Raw genomic sequence first — 26,028 nt, 5'->3', positions numbered from 1 at the left:
TATACAGGGGGGCGTGGCTTCAATAGAGTGGGAGGGGAAGGGGGCGTGGCGGATTTGGAATATTATATACAGGAGGCGGGGAGGGTGGTTAATGTAAAGCCGGGAGGGCCGCGTGCTGTGCTGGGGGCTGTTGTGGCGGCCATTGTCGAGTTTAAGAATAACCGCTAGTCGCTGGACAATTAGACCAGGAAACGAACGGTTTTTGACAAACCTTGATTTTCGGGCTTCGTTTCCTGGACTAAATGTGCGGTCTTATTTATTAACTGATACGGCCAATATTAGTGAGAAGAATGGGTACTGCAAACTAGCCTCATGGCTGTTGACTTATGATGATGATGGCCAATATTGGAGAAATCGAAAATTTTGAGAAAAGGTTGCGCTACAGGCAACACAATCGGTGTCATTATCTGTACAAAATAAAGAAAATAAATATTTTTGTTTAACGTTGAGAAATCTAGACTTGTGTGCTTTTATTTGTGAATTCTATATTATTCCAGACACTCACACTCAGATCATCTGACAGACCCAGGTTGTCTATCAGACCGTCGGAAAGTGTGTGGCATAAATAGCTTGAGACCTAGGTCTGTCAGATTGCCTGAGACCTTGGGCTGAGCATGAATGGTGGGCATTACTTTTGCACGATGCATATCACAATTTACTTACATTTGATTCAGAGAAATCATTTGACTCACTCCACACCTAGTCAAGTTCACTGTACAATGTCCAGCTTCATATAACCAGGCTCGTAGGTCATCTCGACAACCAGGGGGCTATGAGGATCACACCTAACCCCAGGGTTCACACAAAACACGCCCCTGGTTTTAGTAAGGTGTACCGCAGGGGTGAGTACTAGGTCCATCCAGTAGGATATGCCGTTGATGTGACCTTGGGCTGAAGGTGATATGGTAAGGCGTTCGGTGGAAGAGCACAAGAGGTCCTGAGTTCGAAGACAGGCAATGACGTGAGAGGGAGAGAGAGGGGTGTGGGGGAGATGACGCATGTCGATGTCTGGAAGTTGAGGTACCTGTCAAGGAAGAGAGAAAAAGGGGGGAAGGTCATGGATTTTTTGTAAGGGTTTGATAGAGGGAACTGTAACTGCTAAGGTCTCATTTGTTAGGTTTATATTAGACATCCTATGTATTAACATTATTCTTACCAAGGTCATGGATTTTTTTTAAGGGTTTGATAGAGGGAACTGTAACTGCTAAGGTCTCATTTGTTAGGTTTATATTAGACATCCTATGTATTAACATTATTCTTACCGTTTTCTAATAATAAAAATAAAAACGGTAAGAATAATGCCAAGGTCTTATCGTCCCGAAAGCGAACAGAGAAGGAAGACAGGATAGGAGAAAGCCAGCCGTTCCGAGAACGAACCTTATGCGTTCAGGATGAAATCCGCCCCGGGCGGAAATCAAACCCGCGGCCTAGCGCTTACAAGGCAGATCCGCTACCAACCAAGCTAACTAGGCTAGATGCTATGACTATAAGCACGTGAGTTCACGTGACGTGATAGTTACCTGATATTGATTAATGATCGGGCCAATCCCGTATCGATCTCCCTGTGACATCATATGACCTTGTCTATCCAACCAATCAGATTGCAGAAGTTGACAATGAATATTGATCTGAGTTGGTAGCATCTATCTTCCATTTGATTCTTGCTTAAAGCTTGAGATGCAACATGTATCATAATATTGGAATAATCACAGGCATACACTTCTCTAGCACCTGGTGTCAGCAGACTTAGAGTGGGGTTTACCAAATCAGAATTGAGATCAATCTAGGATTGGGCTACCCAGTTCAATCCAGAATTTCTGGAGTTCTCGTGTTGACCCAATACTTATGTAAATGGGAAGTATTGTGTCTCTTCTCGCCGGTCTGATGAGAGGCATACTACAGGATGGGCATGCTACAAAACAGACCACATGCGTCTAATGTAGCAGTTATTTCATTGTTGGAAATAAAAACGGCGGTGGAACAATCTTTTTTTTTTTTTAATCTGCAAACGGTGATACTAGATTTAGAGTGGGCTTTACCAAATCAGAATTGAGATTGTTACCTACCATTTTGTACTTTATGATTTACTTAAATAAAGAAAGTGGTGCGATATTAAACTGTTGAGATAATGGGACTACATGTCCTAATTCGACAGTCTAAATAAAGCACTAACTAACTAACTAATCTAGGGTTGACCTATGTTCAATCCAGAATTGGCCAGCCTAGTTAGCTTGGTTGGTAGCGCGTCTGCCTTGTAAGCGCTAGGACGCGGGTTCGATTCCCTCCGGCGCGGATAATGTTCGTTCTCGGAACGGCTGGCTTTCTCCTATCCTGTCTTCCTTCTCTCTTCGATTTCGGGATGATAAGACCTTAACCTTGGCAGTAACAGTTCCCTCTATCAAAACTCTTGAAAAAAAAAAAAAAAATCATAGAACTCTCCTCCTCCGACTCAGGCTTAACCTAATGGAGGAAGAGAACCTGACCCTAAAAACCTACTTTGTTTACATATGTACCTTAGCGCGTTTGCCTTGTAAGCGCTAGGCCGCGGGTTCGATTCCCACCCGGAGCGAATTTTATCCTGATGGGATAATGTTCGTTCTCGGAACGGCTGGCTTTCTCCTATCCTGTCTTCTTTCTCTCTTCGCTTTCGAGACGAGTTCGCTAACTTTATCAAACTTCTAAAAAAATCATTGTTAAACTAAATAGGATCAGTGGTTATAGCGCAGGGTTCTCATGTATTTGACAATAACAGTGTACTTGACAATTTGCAATAGAACAAGAAACCTGTTGCGTGGGGACTGGGGACCTTACTTAATACAATATTGAAAGTTGAATGCACCGACGAAGTTATCAAGTGTTAAACAACATCGTAGGTAGGTAAGTATTTGGTATCTGACGGTTTGTCTTGGGTGAAATCAGCCTCGTGAGGACAATAATTGAAGCACTGGTTTGAATCCCAGCAAAACGATAAGGCCGCTTTAACCCCGGATACCCTTAGTTAGTACCATAAATTTAGCTCACACTACTGGACCTATGGCTTAAAGGCTTACACCAATTTTTGACAATAACAGTGTACTTGACAATTTGCAATAGAACAAGAAACCTGTTGCGTGGGGACTGGGGACCTTACTTAATACAATATTGAAAGTTGAATGCACCGACCGAAGGTATCAGTGTTAAACAACATCGTAAGTATTTGTTATCTGACGGTTTGTCTTGGGTGAAATCAGCCTCGTCAGGACAATTGAAGCACTGGTTTGAATCCCAGCTAAACGATAAGGCCGCTTTAACCCCGGATACCCTTAGTTACTAGCATAAATTTAGCTCACACTACTGGACCTATGGCTTAAAGGCTTACACCAATTGATGTGATAGAATTCCTGGGACTACCAACTACAGGAGGAGTTTGAATCCGTTTGACTTGGGCAATAGCTACAACAACAAATTTAGCTCCCCTGCAGTGGATGAAAAAATCCAACAGAGGTGATCCAACTTACCTCACAGGCGACAGGTAATGTAGCGCGCTGAAGTCACCCCTAGCGTCCAAAACATCAACTAGTACTCGCAATTGCAACTCCTCCATTGATGAGATAATTACATTTCATTTCAGAGGAGACACAACTACAGTACTGGGGTGCATATCGGGCATTTATCTGGGTGCCTGTATTATTCATCAGTTCATGCTACGACAGGAACCTCCGCCAGTTATCTATGTAGAGTACTTGGTAGCTTCACCACGCCTTCAGCTTGCAGGTAATAAAAATCACTCGGGGGGTGAACTTAATACTAAACAGATAAAATATGTTCTAAGAACAGCCGGCTTTGTCTTTTTTTTTGCTTCTACTTTATTTTTTATCTCCACACTTAGCTAGGTCCTATTCCACAGTCATTTTGCACTTCGCATGTAACTCAAAAAATATTATATAATAATAAACTTACACTTGTCAAATCTCTTCAAGCACTCAATACCCAGCAGCGGAAAGCTTGACAGGTCCAGAACATTTTTCACGTTAGTAAGTCGCTCTGTTATATCGGCAACAATGGGCTCCACATGTCCCCCTATCAAATGACAAGCCTGAATAACGTCACAGGGTACATTGTATTCAAGCTTTTCATTGGGTACATTGAATTTAAGTTGTTCTTTTGCAGGAGAGTATAATTGTTCCGTTTGGTTCTTTGACTCCGAACAGTGGCTACTTAGTTCCATATTGAGCAGACCATTCCTGCATGTCACTGCTAGCATTAGTTTGTCCATCTGATTATCAGTAATATTCACTCTGAAGAAGGGTCCCTAAGGACTGTAAGGAGTTTAGATGAAGCCCAAAATATAGTGGAGATAATCTACTTTACAAACCTATTGAAATTTCTTTTCCTACTTTCATCAAAATCAGATGAACTTTTTTTTTTTTACTCAATTTTCCCTTGCAAAAGAAATAACAAAGGTTTAGTGCGAAGGGCATCCACTCGTAAAATTTTGTAACCAAAACCAAATGTCAGTCCAAAGCAATCACCCTAGTTAGGGCTGACAGTATACAATATCATCATATTAGTGATACAATGATACATAATATTTTTCGGAGAATTAATATTAATAACGTGATATAATTACCGTGTAAGGTCAACCCGCGTGTTAATCATGTTAGCTGAGTTGTTGTTAATCATGTTAGCTGAGTTGTTGTTAATCATGTTAGCTGAGTTGTTGTTAATCATGTTAGCTGAGTTTCAACAAAATTGGAACCCACAACTTAGTGCTTATAAGGTAGACGCGGTACCCACCAAGCTAACAACTAACTAGGCTGGCAATAATGTTCTTAATTGATGAGATAATAATAATAAGGTTTATTTAGTTTCTTCATATATCTCATCGTGTTCCTATAAGTATATGTAAATACTTTTCAGGAACATTTTAGTTTCTTATATCATATCATTTTATTTCAGAGGAGACACAACTACAGTACTGGGGTGCATATCGGGCATTTATCTGGGTGCCTGTATTATTCATCAGTTTATGCTACGACAGGAACCTCCGCCAGTTATCTATGTAGAGTACTTGGTAGCTTCACCACGCCTTCAGCTTGCAGGTAATAAAAATCACTCTGAAGAAGGGTCCCTAAGGACTGCAAGGAGTTTAGATGAAGCCCAAAATATAGTGAGACAATCAACTTTACAAACCTATTGAAATTTCTTTTCCTACTTTCATCAAAATCAGATGAACTTTTTTTTTACTCAATTTTCCCTTGCAAAAGAAATAGCAAAGGTTTAGTGCGAAAGGCATCCACTCGTAAAATTTTGTAACAAAAACCAAATGTCAGTCCAAAGCAATCACCCCAGTTAGGGCTGATTTGAGAGGCTGTCGAAAAACGCCGCGCCTACCTCATCTGGACACCGGGAAGGAAAGATCAAATTCCTCTCATGTTACATACAAAGTTTCAATCGATCTCGATCGACTTCAGCCAACTGTAGTGTTAACATATATTGTTAGAACTCCCTTCATTCATCCAATAATACAACCTCTCTTTCCCTCGTCAGGTATCTATCTGGTCCGCTTTCTACTCGGTATTCTCATCATCATTCTACTAGAGATCCTACTCAGCACTGCCTCACACACAGTAGCAACTTCTCTTTCCCTCCTCAGGTATCTATCTGGTCCGCTTTCTACTCGGTATTCTCATCATCATTCTACTAGAGATCCTACTCAGCACTGCCTCACACACAGTAGACCGGTGTCTAGGGCTGGACCCGAACGAATCTCGTCTCCAGCGGAAGCAAAGATTACCAGGCCTGGACTTGACATATAAATACATCACGTATATGATTCTCGGCTTCACGGTGGCCATTCTGCCCCTGTTTGTTACCATTGGGTTTAATGTGAGGAGTCTGCTGTGAAGGGGTTGTATATGTTCCGTAGAAGGTTAATCGAATTTTGGAGGTGAGGTCTAACCTTCTGTTAAGGGGTTATGGAGGGAAACAAACTTACGATAGATCGATATGCGATACGATACCCATTCCGATGTTTTAAGCTTCAAAAAGTGGATTTCACGAAAGATTTCTCTCACTTAACGTACGAAGGAAAAATCCTACCGTTTCGTTTGTGCCAAGTTTTTCTGCTTGGAAATTGTCAAGTGCGGAATGTGATGTTCGAATTATTTCCTGGAACAACACCCCGTGTGTCCAATTGATTAGTGAAATATCGGTACTCTTATCATGTCGATTATCGATGGGCCTTTTGTAATTCATCGGACTTTATCCACATTGTAGTATTGTACGGAAATTTTCATCGACATCCAAAGAAAACCATACAATCATCAAGTGATCACTTTGACATAAATTTAATCTCTCTGTGTATCCAATTGGTTAGTGAAATATCGGTACTCTTATCATGTCGATTATCGATGGGCCTTTTGTTATTCATTGGGCTTTATCCACTTTGTAGTATTGTACGGAAATTTTCATCGACATCCAAAGAAAACCATACAATCATCAAGTGATCACTTTGACATAAATTTAATCTCTCTATCAAATGGTAAGAAACACTGATTTGGAGTTCATATACTCTGACTCAGTGGGGAAAAAAAACCTTTATGTTAATAATTATGCGAACTCGAACAAATTGTGCCAAATGACATATTTTTGTTATATATATGTATTACCTTCGAATTTAAAGCACAAATTTCTATATTATATCCATATAACTCTGTGATTTAAACTTTGTTGTTTATTTCAGCAAATATTTTTGTGTCTCTTCTCTCATGGTGAGGTAGTTAACAATAAACAATAAGTAAGAAACACTGATTTGGAGTTCATATACTCTGACTCAGTGGGAAAAAATCTTAATGTTAATAATTATTCGAACTCGAACAAATTGTGCCAAATGAGATATTTTTGTTATTTGTATTACCTTAGAATTTAAAGCACAAATTTCTATATTATATCCATATAATTCTGTGATTTAAACTTTGTTGTTTATTTCAGCAAATACAATCGCCAAATCCGCGAACAAAATCGCGGAATCCGCGAACATAATCGCGAAATCCGCGAACATAAAAGTGAATATGTATGTAAAGAATATTGTATAACAGGATAAAAAAAAATATCTACCTACCTATGTATCCAATTCACCGAAATGTTGATTTTGCTGATGGCTCTTTCGGGTCTTGATTTTGATTCATTTAAAACCCACCGTGTTTTGAACATGTACTTAGTTTACCTCAGGAAGTTTTGTTTAATTTTCATTAGTAGGTAGTATGTTGTTGTTTTCGTTGAAATTTTAGGAGCGTTATTTCATTGTTACATTTTTTTCTTCTATTTATGCTTTAAATCTTAAATGCTGTATCTTTAGATGGTAATTAATTATGTACATAAAGTGATGTAGACAAGGGTTAATAGGCACAAAGAGGAAACTATTTTTACAGTAGCGGGTAACTATGTAGGTATATTATACATACATAGGTGTGATATGTGACACAGTAATACAAACTAACATACATACTATCTCATATAAATCATACTGTGTGGCTTTACATCTATCAGAGCGGTTAGGTTAAAATAGATTTAACGATGGCGAAATCTCCACCTCGGTGGAGATTCGAACTCGTGCCTCCTTAATTGTAAGGCGAACAAGCGAGCGGCGAGGGCTTAACCACTGTGGCAAGACTTCTTGGCAGGTTTGCCAAGGAAACCGGGTGAAAATTCGTAAAGCTTCTCTCGGGCCAAAGTCGTACAAGCGAATACCAACATTACCAACTTTGGAATTTTAATTCCGGAGAGTAGGTAATTTAATAGAAATGTAAAATAAGAAATAACTCCGAAAGCTATGGAAAAAAGAAACATGGCTGCGATAGTTAGCAAGAAGAGGTACGGGGTACGAAATGGTCTAATTATGTTATTGCATTCTAACATAATTAACATGTTCGCATGTAACAGGGACATAAAGAGTGTGGGAGTACCCTCTCCTAATCTCCTATGCAAACATGAAACTTCATTATGTGCATAGCGCCCATAGCGTTTTGTAGTGGTAAGCTCGATTTTAGGACCTGATGCCACGCAGTATTTGTTCCGTTTGGTTCTTTGACTCAGAACAGTGGCTACTTAGTTCCATATTGAGCAAACCATTCTTGCATGTCACTGCTAGCATTAGTTTGTCCATCTGATTATCAGTAAAATTAATATCTGTATCATTGATTTCATCCATTGCGTTAGGAACTCTTTTTGTGTCCATATGACTAATGGTAAATTCGTTTATATTACTAGGAGTAGTATTGAGTTTGGTTTCATTGTGGTTCATAGTGCCTTTGTCAATCTCATTTAGAGCGGTATTTGTGTCCTTATGGTTGATAATGACTTTGCCTATCTTACTAGAAGTGTTATTTGTGTCAGTATGTCTAGCAGTGACTTCATCCATCTCATTAGAAGTGGTATCTGTGTCAGCATGGTTTAGAGCAAATTTGTTAACCTCTGGAGTAGTATTTATGTCCATATGATTAACAATAACATCATTGACTACAGGAAAGACAGCCTGTTCCCAGGAATTACTCTCCTGAATGCTGGAACTCAGAGTGATGTTCTTGTAGAGATCTAACTCAAACCAAGCTATAACGGCGTCTGCCCGACCTGAAACCAAAATAAGTTGAACGAATGAAGTGGGTTCGAGGCTTTGATCCGACGTTTTTTTAAGAGGTTTGATAGGGAACTGTAACTCCTAAGGTCTTACCGTCCTGAAACAAGTTTTTATCCCACAATTTTTTAAGAGGTTTGATAGGGAACTGTAACCGCTAAGCTCTTATCGTCCCGAAACAAGTTTTTATCCGACAATTTTTTAAGAGGTTTGATAGGGTACCCTAACTGCTAAGGTCTTATCGTCCCGAAACAAGTTTCGCTAAGCTCTTATCCCGAAACAAGTTTTTATCCGACAATTTTTTAAGAGGTTTGATAGGGTACCCTAACTGCTAAGGTCTTATCGTCCCGAAACAAGTTTTTATCCAACAAATTTTCAAAGAGGTTTGATAGAGGGTACTGTAACTGCTAAGGTATTATCGTCCCCAAAGCAAAGAGACAAGGAAGACAGGATAGGAGAAAGCCAGCCGTTCCGAGAATGAAGCTTATCTGTTTAGGATAAAATGCGGACCGGGCGGGACGGAGATCGAACCCGCGACCTAGCGCTTACAAGGCAGACGCGGTACCAAGCTAACTAGCTGACTCAATTAATCTGTCTATCCGTTTTACGATAACTCTCGCAGATTTGGTTCGATTTTAATGAAATTTGGTCAAAAAAAAAAAAAATGCTAAAAATGTTCCCCACACAAAGAGGGAATTGTCTCATTAGACGAGAAATTTTTGATTTCGTCTCGTATATTTCGAGACAGGACGAGAAATGACTTTTGTCACGTGAAACCCACTAATTTTTGGCAATTAATCTTTCCCAACCACTCACCTGTCCCAATCGTCTCCAAAGGAATACTCTGCGTTACTCCATCCAGAACTCTGGTAACATCTTCCAAACTATTCAAATCCACAGCAAGTACTTGTACAGGTTGAGTTAGTACTTTGTGAGGTATATGTAAGAAATTCTCGCTGTCATAGTTGGCGTTGAGGTGTTTTCGAGCGTTCAGTTCTAAGGTTACATATTGGGATGTCGAGTTAGTTGAATCTTTGATGGGCTGATTTGGGGTATCCTTGGATTCCTTGGTAACCTTATTTGGTACAACCTTGATGAACTTATTTGGCGTATCCGTGTTAACCTTATTGGCTGCATCCCTGATGGACTCTTTTGATGAGGCTTTGGTGAACTTAATTGGTGCATCTGTGATACCTTTGTTTGCTGTATCCTTGTTGAACTTATTTGAGGGATTCCTTGGTAACCTTATTCGCTGCATCCTTGATGGACTCTTTTGATGAGGCTTTGGTGAACTTAATTGGTGCATCTGTGATACCTTTGTTTGCTGTATCCTTGTTGAACTTATTTGATGAGGGTTTGGTAAACTTATTTGGTGCACTATTAGTGGAATCTTTTGGTGCATCCATGGAGCACTTGATTGATGACGCCTTGGTAACATCTTCGTCAGATGTACTCTGAGGCATTGTTTGATTGTTAGGATCATTTGATTCTATTCTAAAATGCTTTTTTGAAAAAAATTCAAGATTTGGCCCCAAACTACCAGTAGAAAACAGGGTCTCCACTCCAAATTTTGAAAAATCACTAGATTCAAGGAAAAGAAATCACTAGATTTTTAAATTCTCCCAAATGGTAGTTTATTCGTGGTTTTTGAGGGTAGAAGTCTCATATAATATTTTTTATAGTGACGATTTGAAGTTTCATCTGAATTGTATTTCCCATTTGAACTACAGTTTCCATCAATACTAAAATTCCCATTTGAATCTTTTCCATGAGCAAAATCTTCTCTGTCAGGCTTACACTGTCCAGAACAGCTAGGGTTGTCCATTTCATTCTCAACCTTTTCACCGTCACAGCCTCGGGTCACATTATCACCTGCGTTCCGCTTCTTGCATCGCGTGGCGCTCATTTTAATTTCATATTTGGACCTGAGATATTCTACAGTTTCCATCAATACTAAAATTCCCACCTGAATCTTTTCCATGAGCAAAATCTTCTCTGTCAGGCTTACACTGTCCAGAACAGCTAGGGTTGTTCATTTCATTCTCAACCTTTTCACCATCACAGCCTCGGGTCACATTATCACCTGCGTTCCGCTTCTTGCATCGCGTGGCGCTCATTTTAATTTCATATTTGGACCTGAGATATTTCTTTTCCATGAGCAAAATCTTCTCTGTCAGGCTTACACTGTTCAGAACAGCTAGGGTTGTTCATTTCATTCTCAACCTTTTCACCATCACAGCCTCGGGTCACATTATCACCTGCGTTCCACTTCTTGCATCGCGTGGCGCTCATTTTAATTTCATATTTGGACCTGAGATATTCACATTCGACGACTTGGGCGAACATTTTCAGTCGTGAGGGAATGACCACTCCCTGAGGGTTGTCTGGCGTGGTAGGAAGAACGAGCTGTTCCAAAGCATGCTTCACAGTTTGCAGAATGTGTTCGCCTATACCTCCTGCGTCTACGGTTTCAGTGACTATCAGGGAAACTCTGAAACAGGAGGGATAAAATAAATAATCAATGCTAGATCTTCGGATGGGCACATGCTCCACCACTATGTTCAAAGAAAAACTGTCAGTGGTGTCAGCAGACTTAGAGTGAGGTTTACCAAATCAGAATTGAGATCAATCTAGGATTGGGCTACCCAGTTCAATCCAGAATTTCTGGAGTTCCCGTGTTGACCCAGCACTTATATAAATGGGAAGTATTGTGTCTCTTCTCGCCCGTCTGATGAGAGGCATACTACAGGATGGGCATGCTACAAAACAGACCACATGCGTCTAATGTAGCAGTTGTTTCATTGTTAGGAAATATTGAACCTTTGACACGTTTGGCAACGTAGCCTACTTTTTAGATGAATCCTTGCTGCCATATTCAAATGGATGAACCATAGTAAGTACTTATCTTTTGCATGGCAATCAAACACAGTACCATTGGACCAAGCAAGCTATTTTTAACACATCACTCACTACTAGTTATGTGGTGAATTTTCCGTGGAATATTGCTACCAAAGGAACTGGCACAAACAAGCAGTGACCAGTGTTATTATAGGGTTAGGTTAAATGCAAGAAGGAGTTTTCACAATTAGAGCAGTGATTAGTGTTATTATAGGGTTACGTAAAATACGAAAAGGAGCTTATCTTTTCCATGGGCGTGACTTCTGCATAGTTACCGAAGTTTCCTCCTCTTAATCTAGTGGTGAATCTCCGATTCCCTACTCTTATCAATGGATCTTATCTGATATGTATACTCACAGAGGGTGTTGACAAATATGTCCTTGGTTAGGTTAAATACGAAAAGGAGCTTATCTTTTCCATGGACGTGACTTCTGCATTGTTACCGAATTTTCTTCCTCTTATCTAGTGGTGAATCTCCAATTCCCTACTCTTATCAATGGATCTTATCCAGAGATGTGCGAACCACAAAATGCAAAATGGAAAATGCAAAATGCAAAATGTAAAATGTACATTTACATTTTACATTTCAAATTGGTTAGTTATGTGGTGAATTTTCCGTGGAATATTGCTACCAAAGGAACTAGCACAAACAAGCAGTGACCAGTGTTATTATAGGGTTAGGTTAAATGCAAGAAGGAGTTTTCACAATTAGAGCCTGCAGTGATTAGTGTTATTATAGGGTTAGGTTAAATACGAAAAGGAGCTTTTCTTTTCCATGGACGTGACTTCTGCATAGTTACCGAATTTTCCTCCTCTTATCTAGTGGTGAATCTCCGATTCCCTACTCTTATCAATGGATCTTATCTGATATGTATACTCACAGAGGGTGTTGACAAATATGTCCTAGTACAAACAAGTTATTATTATGAGGAACAGGCGGAACAGCACAAATCTTTATCAGAAATCACTCTTGGTGGGTCAAGACGCTCGCGTAATAAACAGGAGGGCGTGGGTTCACTCCCAGCGATGTGAAATTTTGTTCTCAACACATTTGAGAAGTAATAATGGTGGCTGAGACTGAACAAATTTAAACTTTCTCTAATCTCTACCATCCAACCCTGAGTTTCGAGGACCCTAAGAGCTTACTGCCAGCAATATTGATACATAGAGGGATTTATCCCAGGATGGATTTCTGTGAGTATTCCTAAATCTAAACGAGGGCTACTATTGAGTGGACCATATGTATCAACTAGCTGAATTCCGTCGCTTCGCTCCGGAATCCCGCTAGTTTATCCCGAGGCATGGCCAAACTTGTGGAAAAGGCATGGCCGAACTATCAATCTCTAGGATTGGGCTACCCAGTTCAATCCAGAATTTCTGGTGTTCTCGTGTTGACCCAGCACTTAAATGGGAAGTATTGTGTCTCTTCTCGCACGTCTGATGAGAGGCATACTACAGGATGGGCATGCTACAAAACAGACCACATGCGTCTAATGTAGCAGTTGTTTCATTGTTAGGAAATAAAAACGGGGGTGGAACAATCATCTTTTTTTTTAATCTGCAAACGGTGATACTAGATTTAGAGTGGGCTTTACCAAATCAGAATTGAGATCGTTACCTACAATTTTGTACTTTGTGATTTAAATAAATAAAGTGGTGCAATATTAAACTGTTGAGATAATGGGACTACATGTCCTAATTCGACAGTCTAAATAAAGCACTAATTATCTAATATGTATACTCACAGAGGGTGTTGACAAATATGTCCTGGATATGTTGTGAGCACTGGGGAGAGAGATATATCACAGTTAGAAGCAAGGAGAACGCTTTCTCCACTTCATTACTCTCCAGTAGCTTCTCAACTTCCTTCTTGATGTTCTCGACTATGTTCGTTGAACTCATGAGGGATTTGAATAGGAGCTCTTGTACTTGATTTGTTGATAAGAAGTTGTGTAGGATAAGTAACTATTGAGCTTCCATATCTCCTGTGTCTCTGATAACAAGAATGTAAAAACTTTCAGGAAAACTGCAAAAAAATTGGCAAAAATGCAACAAAAAAAAAAATCAAATTCAATTTTTAAAATTTTGAACTTCCCGCTCTCTACACCAGTGCATTGTCTGTTCACACGATGATCAAAATGGAAAAGGTGGATCGTGCGTAACAATCTTTTTGTAAACCCGCGAATTTTTAAAAAATGCTAATCCCGATTTTCGAATGGCAAAGTGGTCAAATGGCAAAAGAGTAGATTAAATAAAAAAATTGGCAAAAATGCAACAAAAAAAATCAAATTCAATTTTTAAAATTTTGAATTTCCCGCTCTCTACACCAGTGCGTGCATTTTCTGTTCACACGATGATCAAAATGGAAAAGGTGGATCGTGCGTGACAATCTTTTTGTAAACCCGCGAATTTTTAAAAAATGCTAATCCCGATTTTCGAATGGACGAATGGCAAAGTGGTCAAATCAAATGGCAAAAGAGTAGATTGTGCTGGAATGTTTTTGTTCTTTATCTGATAACGGTGTTTGATTGCAAATATTTCCACTGTAGAACATACTTGATTTGTTGATAAGAAGTTGTGTAGGATAAGTAACTATTGAGCTTCCATATCTCCTGTGTCTCTGCTAACAAGAATGTAAAAACTTTCAGGAAAACTGCAAAAATTTGGCAAAAATGCAACAAAAAAAATCAAATTCAATTTTTAAAATTTTGAATTTCCCGCTGTCTACACCATGCAGTGCTGTTCACACGATGATCAAAATGGAAAAGGTGGATCGTGACGTCTGCCTAGACCGCACAGTTTTACGCGTCAGGATCCCGCTAGTGTCGCTAGTGTTGTTTTTTCAAAACGAGTTTTTTGTTTACATCTATGGATTCTGGTTTTTTTTTCGTCTTTCTTTTTTCTTCTATCTCTCGGTATCTCTAGATTCTCTAGCTAGGGATGACAAAGAACCTAAAATCAACTTGATACTTAATACCCAGTTCAATCCCGAATTGGCCAGCCTAGTTAGCTTGGTTGGTAGCGCGTCTGCCTTGTAAGCGCTAGGACGCGGGTTCGATTCCCCTCCGGCGCGGATTTTATCCTGAACAGATAATGTTCGTTCTCGGAACGGCTGGCTTTCTCCTATTCTGTCTTCCTTCTATCTTCGATTTCGGGATGATAAGACCTTAACCTTAGAAGTTACAGTTCCCTCTATCAAAACTCTTGGAAAAAAATCCAGAATTGAAGCCAACTTCTCAATGGATCACTGAAGTTATGAGTGGTTAGTATCCGAAAAGGCGTGGGTGACCAAATGGGCAATCGCATTCTGCTGGCTTTTCCCGGCCCCACTCAGGCTGGGTAATATTGATGTGAGTAGGTGGGTTGCTTGTTAACGAATGGTGTGTAAAACCCAGGTCACTAAAGACCTTCCCAGATATCAGTCATCAACTTACTTGTGGGGTAGATCTTGAGGAACTCTGATATCGTTGGAAATTTTGTTTATTAGTTTTATCCTATCTTCCATTTGATTCTTGCTTAAAGCTTGAGATGCAACATGTATCATAATATTGGAATAATCACAGCCCCATTCAGGGCATCCTGAGGTCTGATGGGGTCCAAAAAAGTTCCTTTGTATTGAACACATTTGTCAAATTTCGTGAAAATCAGATGAACCATACAAGACTTATTGTGAAATTGACAGATTTAAGTACAAACAAATGAAATGCAAAATTGATGAGCTAAAATTTAGAGCTAGCCTTCAATAAATATAAACTTGAAGATTAAACAAGTGGTGTGAAATGACCTGATATTCTAGAGTTAAAGCACTTTAAAGAAGAAGAAAAAAAAAAGTAAGCACAATTTTTGTTTTGTTTTCAGGATGTTCTAGTGGGAGTTGTACTGGCTGTCAGCTTAGTAGTAATCACCGTACCCATTGTACGCAACTTTGACACTCATGCTGTGGCATGGAAAGGTACCCCACTTGTGTTCTTCATCGTTACCTTAAGTCTAGTCATTTTCTATCCTAAGTGTGACCAGTGGACTCCTACACGGAAGCATGTTGAAAGAACTGGTTTCCAATAGACCACCAAAGTTAAGCAACGTTGGGTATGTTTGGTCTTTAGATATGTGACCATTTGGACAACCACATGTTGCTGGCTTTCGCAGCTCCACGTAGGCTGGGTGAGCTTAATGAGAGGCATTTAGCTTGTCACTGAATGGTGGTCACTAAAAACTTTAGCAGTTGTACAGTGACATTTTTTTTTAATCGTTTCATAGAGGGAAATGTAACTGCAAAGGAAGTTTTTATCACCCCGAAATTGAAGGGAGAAGGTAGACAGGATATTATCATCTAGCTATTGGGGTGCATGCCTTTGTTCCGGGTAAAAATCGGGAAATCCGTATTTTTTCACCATTTTGCTAGTTTGTACCGTATATGCCGAAAAAAAAAAGTTGGCAACCCTACTTATAAGGTAGACGTGGTACCCACCAAGCTAACAACTAACTAGGCTGGCAATAATGTTCTTACTTGATAAGATAATTACATTTTATTTCAGAGGAGACACAACTACAGTACTGGGGTGCATATCGGGCATTTATTTGGGTGCCTGTATTATTCATCAGTTTATGCTACGACAGGAACCTCCGCCAGTTATCTATGTAGAGTACTTGGTAGCTTCACCACGCCTTCAGCTTGCAGGTAATAAAAAACACTCTGAAGAAGGGTCCCTAAGGACTGTAAGGAGTTTAGATGAAGCCCAAAGTATAGTGAGACAATCTACTTTACAAACCTATTGAAATTTCTTTTCCTACTTTCATCAAAATCAGATGAACTTTTTTTTTACTCAATTTTCCCTTCTTGCAAAAGCAGCAAAGGTTTAGTGCGAAGGGCATCCACTCGTAAAATTTTGTAACCAAAACCAAATGTCAGTCCAAAGCAATCACCCTAGTTAGGGCTGATTTGAGAGGCTGTCGAAAAACGCCGCGCCAACCTCGTCTGGACACCGGGAAGGAAAGATCAAATTCCTCTCATGTTACCTACAAAGTTTCAATCGATCTCGATCGACTTCAGCCAACTGTATTGTTAACATATCTTGTTAGAACTCCCTTCATCCATCCAATAATACAACCTCTCTTTCCCTCCTCAGGTATCTATCTGGTCCGCTTTCTACTCGGTATTCTCATCATCATTCTACTAGAGATCCTACTCAGCACTGCCTCACACACAGTAGACCGTTGTCTAGGGCTGGACCCGAACGAATCTCGTCTCCAGCGGAAGCAAAGATTACCAGGCCTGGACTTGACATATAAATACATCACGTATATGATTCTCGGCTTCACGGTGGCCATTCTGCCCCTGTTTGTTACCATTGGGTTTAATGTGAGGAGTCTGCTGTGAAGGGGTTGTATATGTTCCGTAGAGGGTTAATCGAATTTTGGAGGTGAGGTCTAACCTTCTGTTAAGGGGTTATGGAGGAAACAAACTTACGATAGATCGATATGCGATACGATACCCATTCCGATGTTTTAAGCTTCAAAAAGTGGATTTCACGAAAGATTTCTAAAAACTTACGATAGATCGATATGCGATACGATACCCATTCCGATGTTTTAAGCTTCAAAAAGTGGGTATCACGAAAGATTTCTCTCACTTAACGTACGAAGGAAAAATCCTACCGTTTTGTTTGTGCCAAGTTTTTCTGCTTGAAAATTGTCAAGTGCGGAATGTGATGTTCGAATTATTTCCTGGAATAACACCCCGTGTATCCAAATTGGATATTAGTTTTACTTCTACCAACTCATGAATGATATTCACAATTGCATTTTGTTGTACAGAAACTTTATCAATTAAATATCCACATTTGTATCCATGAGACACACAAAATAAGTTGGTAAAGAAAGTGTTGTAATATTTTTTGTATTTCTTGTCTGGTAGATTCTTGTTGAAAATTTCACTAGAGTGTTCATTTAATAGGAAGTTTCCCAGTTGAGCATTTTCTGGTTGGTCCATTATGGCCCATTCAAACATCAATTCCAGGATTTTATACTAATGAAAAATGTTTCTGTTTTAATTTTAGTAACATGAGGATACTTTGGTATTCTTGAAAGTAGTTCTAAAATTCCAAGTTTATAATCTCACCTGAACAGATGAGCTCCTAAGTTTGAGTAAATTATTTGACTGTCAGGATAGTGTTTGATTCCTTCTTCGTACAACTTGAATAGTTTACTGAGGTTGTTGTTCTTCTCTTCTTTCTGGCCTATGATACCTGGAATAAAGAAGAATTTGTCATAGAGGACATATGTTTGGATATAATGTATAAACATACTTATAAACGTCCATAAAAGAAGTGTTTTATCAGTTTATCCCTCATTAGATAAGTGATACAAGACATACAATAACACCTGTTGAAATCAAAATAGGTACTCTTGTGTGTGTGTGTGTGTGTGTGTGTGTGTGTGTGTGTGTGTGTGTGTGTGTGTGTGTGTGTGTGTGTGTGTGTGTGTGTGTGTGTGTGTGTGTGTGTGTGTGTGTGTGTGTGTGTGTGTGTGTGTGTGTGTGTGTGTGTGTGTGTGTGTGTGTGTGTGTGTGTGTGTGTGTGTGTGTGTGTGTGTGTGTGTGTGTGTGTGTGTGTGTGTGTGTGTGTGTGTGTGTGTGTGTGTGTGTGTGTGTGTGTGTGTGTGTGTGTGTGTGTGTGTGTGTGTGTGTGTGTGTGTGTGTGTGTGTGTGTGTGTGTGTGTGTGTGTGTGTGTGTGTGTGTGTGTGTGTGTGTGTGTGTGTGTGTGTGTGTGTGTGTGTGTGTGTGTGTGTGTGTGTGTGTGTGTGTGTGTGTGTGTGTGTGTGTGTGTGTGTGTGTGTGTGTGTGTGTGTGTGTGTGTGTGTGTGTGTGTGTGTGTGTGTGTGTGTGTGTGTGTGTGTGTGTGTGTGTGTGTGTGTGTGTGTGTGTGTGTGTGTGTGTGTGTGTGTGTGTGTGTGTGTGTGTGTGTGTGTGTGTGTGTGTGTGTGTGTGTGTGTGTGTGTGTGTGTGTGTGTGTGTGTGTGTGTGTGTGTGTGTGTGTGTGTGTAAATCCATTATTAATTACTTATTTGAATGCTATAGGTACTTTGGTACGTATAGTAGATAATAGAAAGTAGAAAAAAAAAAACAAGTTTTTTCTTCTTCTTCTTCTTTTTTTTTCAATGACAATAAAGTCCAAATCAATTCCCCACTGATTTTTAACATGACATTAAATCAGTCAAGTAAGTATTTATATTCAGAAGAAGAGACCACCATAAGATAACAAGTATTTATATCTTAAATTTATCCAAGATGATTTTCTCATGTAACTCATATCCATAAACAAATTATTCATAACATGTGATATTTTCATTTCATAAACTAATTGTTCATAACATGTGGTATTTTCATACATTGTACTTATCTACTGTGAACAGTATGCTGGCCATGGGAATTGCCACTGCAATCATGGCATGTGTGCTTGGCATTCCATACTCTAGGGACCATTTGGATTGCACTCGTACAGCAGGTGGACATATGGGCCTTGGCCATTGAATAACATCCTTAAGAGATTGACCTGTAAACAGAACACAGTTTAATATGAGTTTTATTGATTCTAAATGGTAAAATGCAGCAAGTTTTTGTTATAATTATGTATAAACCATGGAGGGAGAGACTGAAATGTTGAGAATCACTGTTATTAATAATTCAAAAACTTGTGAGTTTTAAGTCCATTTTTTTTTTTTTTTTTTTTGAGAACACAGTTTAATATAAGTTTTATTGATTCTAAATGGTAAAATGCAGCAAGTTTTTGTTATAATTATAAACCATGGAGGGAGAGACTGAAATGTTGAGAATCACTGTTTTTTTTTTCAATAAAAGATCCTAAAAAATATACCAGAATTGTATCTGGGTATCTGGGAGTTACTCCATAAATGTTGCTCATGAGACTTCCTCAGAACACATAATACTTACCAATATACATCACTACAGCCCATACTGTTATGATTCTTCTGCCAACATTGTAATCCACATTCCAGAACCAAAATGGAAAATAAATAGAATAGAATATCTCATCACCCAAGTATGTTCCAATATAGAAGAAATAGTAGAGAAATTTGTTCTTCACAGTAAATGAACTCTACTCATTCAGTAGTCCAGAACAATTTCAGAATGAAGCCTTTGTAAAACACTTTGTAAATAGTTTGAAGACAAACTCACATTACCAGATGGGAGGTGTATCAATTGAATTGGTTCAAACACAGGAAACAGTTATCAATGTTCTGTTGTAACTGAAGAGAACATTTGTTGTAATTCAAAGGAATGATACTTAAAAAGTAAGTATGAAGGAATACTTCTCTCAACTATTAAAATTTTCACATTGCATTTAAAAAAAAAAAAAAAAAAACCTAAAAAAATAAACTGTAAAAATCTTTGGGGTTTTTGTAAAAAAAAAAAAAAAAAAAAAAAAAATGCTATCCTAGCTTAGGTACTTTACATGCATTCTTCAGCTTACATTGTTGAGTAAAATATTTTAATTTGTGTTTCAGACTGGGGTACATTGATGAATCCATATCCTACTTTGAGAAAGCTCTCTGTCTAGGTGGCTCCTATTTACCTGCTCAATGCAACCTACATAACATCTATAATCTCCTCGTACCACGATGGCACTATGCCATGCTCAATGATCAGAAGAGAAATCAGAGTTTTGAATCAGCCATTGCTGAAGCAATCAGAGATGGCTATGATAGAGTTCTGGATATTGGAACAGGGACTGGACTGTTGAGGTAAGAGTGATTGATGAAGAGACAGGAATGTCAGATTAATGTACAAGTCACAAGCATTTAAGTTTTTCCCCCCAAAAGAAGAAAAGCCTTTTCATGGTTTTAATGAGGCCGTGGGTTCAATTCCCGCCCGGGGCGGTTTTATCCTAAATGGATAATGCTCGTTCTCGGAACGGCTGGCTTTCTCCTATCCTGTCTACCTTCTCCCTTCAATTTCGGGGAGCCAGCCTAGTTAGCTTAGTTGGTAGTGCGTCTGCCTTGTAAGCGCTAGGCCGCGGGTTCGATTCCCGCCCGGGGCGGATTTTTTACCCCCCAAAAGAAGAAAAGCCTTTTCATGGTTTTAATGAGGCCGTGGGTTCAATTCCCGCCCGGGGCGGTTTTTATCCTAAATGAATAATGCTCGTTCTCGGAACGGCTGGCTTTCTCCTATCCTGTCTACCTTCTCCCTTCAATTTCGGGGTGATAAAAACTTCCTTTGCAGTTATAGTGCGTCTCCCCCACAAAAGAACAAAAGCCTTTTCATGGTTTTAATGAGGCCGTGGGTTCAATTCCCGCCCGGGGCGGTTTTTATCCTAAATGGATAATGCTCGTTCTCAGAACGGCTGGCTTTCTCCTATCCTGTCTACCTTCTCCCTTCAATTTCGGGGTGATAAAAACTTCCTTTGCAGTTACATTTCCCTCTATGAAACGATTAAAAAAAAAGTCACTGTACAACTGCTAAAGTTTTTAGTGACCACCATTCAGTGACAAGCTAAATGCCTCTCATTAACCTCACCTAGCCTGAGTGGAGCTGCGAAAGCCAGCAGTATGTGGTTGTCCAAATGGTCACATATCTAAAGACCAAACATACCCAACGTTGCTTAACTTTGGTGATCTATTGGAAACCAGTTCTTTCAACATGCTTCCGTCTTTGTGCTTTCAGTATGTATGCTGTGGAGCATGGTGCTAGACATGTGGTTGTCCAAATGGTCACATATCTAAAGACCAAACATACCCAACGTTGCTCAACTTTGGTGATCTATTGGAAACCAGTTCTTTCAACATGCTTCCGTCTTTGTGCTTTCAGTATGTATGCTGTGGAGCATGGTGCTAGAGAAGTGTATGCCTGTGATTATTCCAATATTATGATACATGTTGCATCTCAAGCTTTAAGCAAGAATCAAATGGAAGATAGAATAAAACTAATAAACAAACTTTCCAACGATATCAGAGTTCCTCAAGATCTACCCCACAAGTAAGTTCATAACTGCCTCACAAGTAAGTTGATGACTGATAGCTGGGAAGGTCTTTAGTGACCTGGGTTTTACACACCATTCGTTAACAAGCAACCCACCTACTCACATCAATCTTACCCAGCCTGAGTGGGGCCGGGAAAAGCCAGCAGTATGCGATTGCCCATTTGGTCACCCACGCCTTTTCGGATACTAACCACTCATAACTTCAGTGATCCATTGAGAAGTTGGCTTCAATTCTGGATTTTTTTCCAAGAGTTTTGATAGAGGGAACTGTAACTTCTAAGGTTAAGGTCTTATCATCCCGAAATCGAAGATAGAAGGAAGACAGAATAGGAGAAAGCCAGCCGTTCCGAGAACGAACATTATCTGTTCAGGATAAAATCCGCGCCGGAGGGGAATCGAACCCGCGTCCTAGCGCTTACAAGGCAGACGCGCTACCAACCAAGCTAACTAGGCTGGCCAATTCGGGATTGAACTGGGTATTAAGTATAGGTCAACCCTAGATTAGTTAGTTAGTTAGTGCTTTATTTAGACTGTCGAATTAGGACATGTAGTCCCATTATCTCAACAGTTTAATATTGCACCACTTTATTTATTTAAATCACAAAGTACAAAATTGTAGGTAACGATCTCAATTCTGATTTGGTAAAGCCCACTCTAAATCTAGTATCACCGTTTGCAGATTAAAAAAAAAGATGATTGTTCCACCCCCGTTTTTATTTCCTAACAATGAAACAACTGCTACATTAGACGCATGTGGTCTGTTTTGTAGCATGCCCATCCTGTAGTATGCCTCTCATCAGACCGGCGAGAAGAGACACAATACTTCCCATTTACATAAGTATTGGGTCAACACGAGAACTCCAGAAATTCTGGATTGAACTGGGTAGCCCAATCCTAGATTGATCTCAATTCTGATTTGGTAAACCCCACTCTAAGTCTGCTGACACCAGTGACAGTTTTTCTTTGAACATAGTGGTGGAGCATGTGCCCATCCGAAGATCTAGCATTGATTATTTATTTTATCCCTCCTGTTTCAGAGTTTCCCTGATAGTCACTGAAACCGTAGACGCAGGAGGTATAGGCGAACACATTCTGCAAACTGTGAAGCATGCTTTGGAACAGCTCGTTCTTCCTACCACGCCAGACAACCCTCAGGGAGTGGTCATTCCCTCACGACTGAAAATGTTCGCCCAAGTCGTCGAATGTGAATATCTCAGGTCCAAATATGAAATTAAAATGAGCGCCACGCGATGCAAGAAGTGGAACGCAGGTGATAATGTGACCCGAGGCTGTGATGGTGAAAAGGTTGAGAATGAAATGAACAACCCTAGCTGTTCTGAACAGTGTAAGCCTGACAGAGAAGATTTTGCTCATGGAAAAGATTCAAATGGGAATTTTAGTATTGATGGAAACTGTAGTTCAAATGGGAAATACAATTCAGATGAAACTTCAAATCCATCGGGGATGTGTAATTTAGATGAAGAATATAATTCAGATAAGGAATGTGATACAGACAGTAAATGTAAACCAGACAATAAATACAATCCAGATATTCCAATGGAATTCACTTCACGATGTCGAATAGAATCAAATGATCCTAACAATCAAACAATGCCTCAGAGTACATCTGACGAAGATGTTACCAAGGCGTCATCAATCAAGTGCTCTATGGATGCACCAAAAGAGCCCATTAATAGTGCACCAAATAAGTTTACCAAAGCCTCATCAAATAAGTTCAACAAGGATACAGCAAACAAAGGTATCACAGATGCACCAATTAAGTTCACCAAAGCTTCATCAAAAGAGTCCATCAAGGATGCAGCGAATAAGGTTAACACGGATACGCCAAATAAGTTCATCAAGGTTGCACCAAATAATGTTACCAAGGAATCCAAGGATACCCCAAATCAGCCCATCAAAGATTCAACTAACTCGACATCCCAATATGTAACCTTAGAACTGAACGCTCGAAAACACCTCAACGCCAACTATGACAGCGAGAATTTCTTACATATACCTCACAAAGTACTAACTCAACCTGTACAAGTACTTGATGTCGATTTGAATAGTTTTGAAGATGTCACCAGAGTTCTGGATGGAGTAACGCAGAGTATTTCTTTGGAGACGATTGGGACAGGTGAGTGGTTGGGAAAGAATTGCCAGAAATTAGTGGGTTTCACGTGACAAAATTCATTTCTCGTCCTGTCTCGAAATTTACGAGACGAAATCAAAAATTTCTCGTCTAATGAGACAATTCCCTCTTTGTGTGTGGAACATTTTTAGCATTTTTTTTTTTTTTTTTTTTTTTTTTTTTTAAAAATTTTAATAAAAATTTTGGAAAAGTGTAACATTTGCATCTTGCATTGTTTGATATAGCACTAGCAATGATAAATGCTCGTATTCTTATTGAGTTAAACTTACCTATAACCAAAACCAACTAGGTATACAAACAAATAAAAACATTTTAACCTAGTGTGTTCTAAAAGTATAGAATTCAACAGAGGTGTGAAAATTTTAATTTTTTCTCCTCCGTGTTGGCCCAGAAGTATTCTGTCTCTTATCGCCCATGTGATGACAAACATACTACGGTATGGGCATGCTACGACAAACATACTACGGTATGGGCATGCTACGACAAACATACTACGGTATGGGCATGCTACGACAAACATACTACGGTATGGGCATGCTACGTCTCTTATCGCCCATGTGATGACAAACATACTACGGTATGGGCATGCTATGACAAACATACTACGATATGGGCATGCTACGACACAGACCACACGAGTATAATGTAGCAGTTACCTATTTCTTGCTTCGGGTCGAATCCGGCCCAGATCATTATATTAGGGTTAAAAATAAATAAATTGTACAATTGTACATATCTAATAATTCCATCTATATTTTGTTTCTACATCTACACATATTTCGTTATTTCTAATATGTGTAGGTATTTGTTGTATAATAAACCTAATAGGTATTTTGTCTATTTCTACAGGGTCTAGGCTTCCTCATTGTTCCATTCCTCCCAGCCTCCAATCTGTTCTTCCCAGTGTTGGAATTTTCGTAATTTATTCGCGAAAACGCATCAATACTTTGGGGGGGATTATAGAGCTTTATTTTCTACAGCCTCTGGAGGATCAATTAGAGGAAGCAGCAAGTTAAGCAAGAACTCCCAAGAAAGTTTTGTGAAGGCAATATGTTACGGGAGCTGATCATGGCTGAGAAACATAGGGACCGACTTACCAAGCTGATTGATGGTAAGTACGAGAATTTCTTCTTTCCCCCCAGAGATTTGATAGAGGGAACTGCAACTACTGAAAGCACTGTGAGGTCTTAATGTCTTATCTTCCCGAAATCGAAAAGAGGAGGACAGGATAGGAGAAAGCCATCCGTCCCGAGAACGGACCTTTAAAAGTTCAATTAGTTTTCCCTACTCTTGTGTGTGTGTTTGTATTATTTATTATTATTATTTTTTTTTGAGGTCAAGAGTAGAAGGGAGGTTATTTTGACCTAATTAACATTATTTGTCCATCTAACCTACCTTCATTTAGTACGCATGGTTTTTAAAAATGGGTCAAATTTGCATTCTCATGATAAGATTCATAAGGAATTTTAACTGTGCGATGCATGAATATTACAAACGTCATTCCCCCATACAGCTTGATAAATTTTATGACATGATTTGGAATCGAACCACCAACCGCCAAATTCGAAGTCGACTGCACTCTACACTACTGTGAGGTTGGTTCACAAAACTACCTTGGTAGGTACTTGTTATGGATTGCTTCTACTTTTTTGTACCTAATAGTGAAATTGGATACAAAATTACAAATATGTATACCTAGTCTGTGATTGGTCAATTGAACGGTTTTTCATGTAAACTACCCTTTCATTGGCCATTTTTCCCAGAGGCATAAAGTCACTGTATAACTATAACTACCAAAGGTCTGTCTAAAGACGCACATTTTACCCTCCATTCAGCAAAATTAGCCTCATCCCGCCGAAAAAGCCAGCATCACGCGATTGCTTAGAATCCCAGATGGTCATCAATACCTACTAACCACGCGCAACTTTGCTTAACTTCAGTGATCTATAGGGATACTTGTTTAGCCAATGTAGGTATTTGGTACGTGCCCAGACTAGCGTTATCATACCTACTTACAAACTTAATTAGGTACGTACGTGCTCTATTGAAAATACTCCAATACCTAAGTAGGTACCTACTTAATGATAAAGGTGAACAAAATAATCATGTCCATTATGTCAGGATTGATAAGAGATATTAATTTAAATTTGATTTATTGATGAATAGATAAAAATGTAGGGTAGGTACCTTTATCTTCTTATCAATCTCTAACTGAAGTCCAATGTACCTAATTCTTACCTATATCGTCTAGTAAGGTACCTACCTATTTCTGAGTCATCGCATTAGTAATCTGATAGGTACCTACGGAATCAAGTGTAGGTGTGGGTAGGTACCTATTCTTTATTATTATTTATGCAATTGCAAGTTC

General features: G+C 39.3%; 5 protein-coding genes and 1 long non-coding RNA gene across 6 annotated transcripts; 3 read left to right on the top strand and 3 right to left on the bottom strand.

Moving 5' to 3' along the window:
• Positions 1–432: 432 nt before the first annotated feature.
• LOC103509789 lies at positions 433–1,643 on the bottom strand. The gene is made up of 2 exons (XM_008474420.3): positions 1,521–1,643; positions 433–1,024 (listed from the first exon to the last, which is right to left on the bottom strand). The coding sequence occupies exons 1-2, from the start codon at positions 1,641–1,643 to the stop codon at positions 710–712; spliced, it is 438 nt and encodes a 145-aa protein (XP_008472642.2). The 3' UTR covers positions 433–709.
• Positions 1,644–2,708: 1,065 nt separating this feature from the next.
• On the bottom strand, positions 2,709–15,068 carry LOC103509797 (dentin sialophosphoprotein-like). The gene is made up of 9 exons (XM_026824045.1): positions 14,947–15,068; positions 10,926–11,105; positions 10,573–10,750; positions 10,301–10,361; positions 9,859–10,103; positions 9,431–9,689; positions 8,162–8,610; positions 3,940–4,270; positions 2,709–2,806 (listed from the first exon to the last, which is right to left on the bottom strand). The coding sequence occupies exons 1-9, from the start codon at positions 15,054–15,056 to the stop codon at positions 2,709–2,711; spliced, it is 1,911 nt and encodes a 636-aa protein (XP_026679846.1). The 5' UTR covers positions 15,057–15,068.
• On the top strand, positions 4,943–5,608 carry LOC113467703. The gene is made up of 2 exons (XR_003391678.1): positions 4,943–5,081; positions 5,530–5,608. It is a non-coding gene; the product is annotated as an uncharacterized LOC113467703 (long non-coding RNA).
• Positions 15,069–15,375: 307 nt separating the features above from the next.
• LOC103509796 lies at positions 15,376–17,046 on the top strand. Its single transcript, XM_017444323.2, has 3 exons — positions 15,376–15,541; positions 16,046–16,190; positions 16,639–17,046. Exons 2-3 carry the CDS (start codon positions 16,118–16,120, stop codon positions 16,887–16,889), a joined length of 324 nt encoding a protein of 107 aa, XP_017299812.1. The 5' UTR covers positions 15,376–15,541; positions 16,046–16,117; the 3' UTR covers positions 16,890–17,046.
• A 702-nt stretch (positions 17,047–17,748) lies between these two features.
• LOC103509795 (sphingosine-1-phosphate phosphatase 2-like) lies at positions 17,749–19,620 on the bottom strand. The gene is made up of 3 exons (XM_008474426.2): positions 19,462–19,620; positions 18,900–19,063; positions 17,749–17,757 (listed from the first exon to the last, which is right to left on the bottom strand). Exons 1-3 carry the CDS (start codon positions 19,469–19,471, stop codon positions 17,749–17,751), a joined length of 183 nt encoding a protein of 60 aa, XP_008472648.1. The 5' UTR covers positions 19,472–19,620.
• A 25-nt stretch (positions 19,621–19,645) lies between these two features.
• On the top strand, positions 19,646–24,581 carry LOC103509794. The gene is made up of 6 exons (XM_017444317.2): positions 19,646–19,823; positions 20,037–20,273; positions 21,337–21,504; positions 22,546–22,895; positions 22,932–23,645; positions 24,544–24,581. The coding sequence occupies exons 1-6, from the start codon at positions 19,810–19,812 to the stop codon at positions 24,579–24,581; spliced, it is 1,521 nt and encodes a 506-aa protein (XP_017299806.1). The 5' UTR covers positions 19,646–19,809.
• The last annotated feature ends 1,447 nt before the right edge of the window (positions 24,582–26,028 follow it).

This window comes from Diaphorina citri, unplaced genomic scaffold, assembly GCF_000475195.1.
Source record: "Diaphorina citri unplaced genomic scaffold, Diaci psyllid genome assembly version 1.1 scaffold532, whole genome shotgun sequence".
NCBI classification, from domain to species: domain Eukaryota; kingdom Metazoa; phylum Arthropoda; class Insecta; order Hemiptera; family Psyllidae; genus Diaphorina; species Diaphorina citri.
Note: the sequence above shows the minus strand (reverse complement) of the source record. Positions and strands in the feature narration are given on the sequence as shown.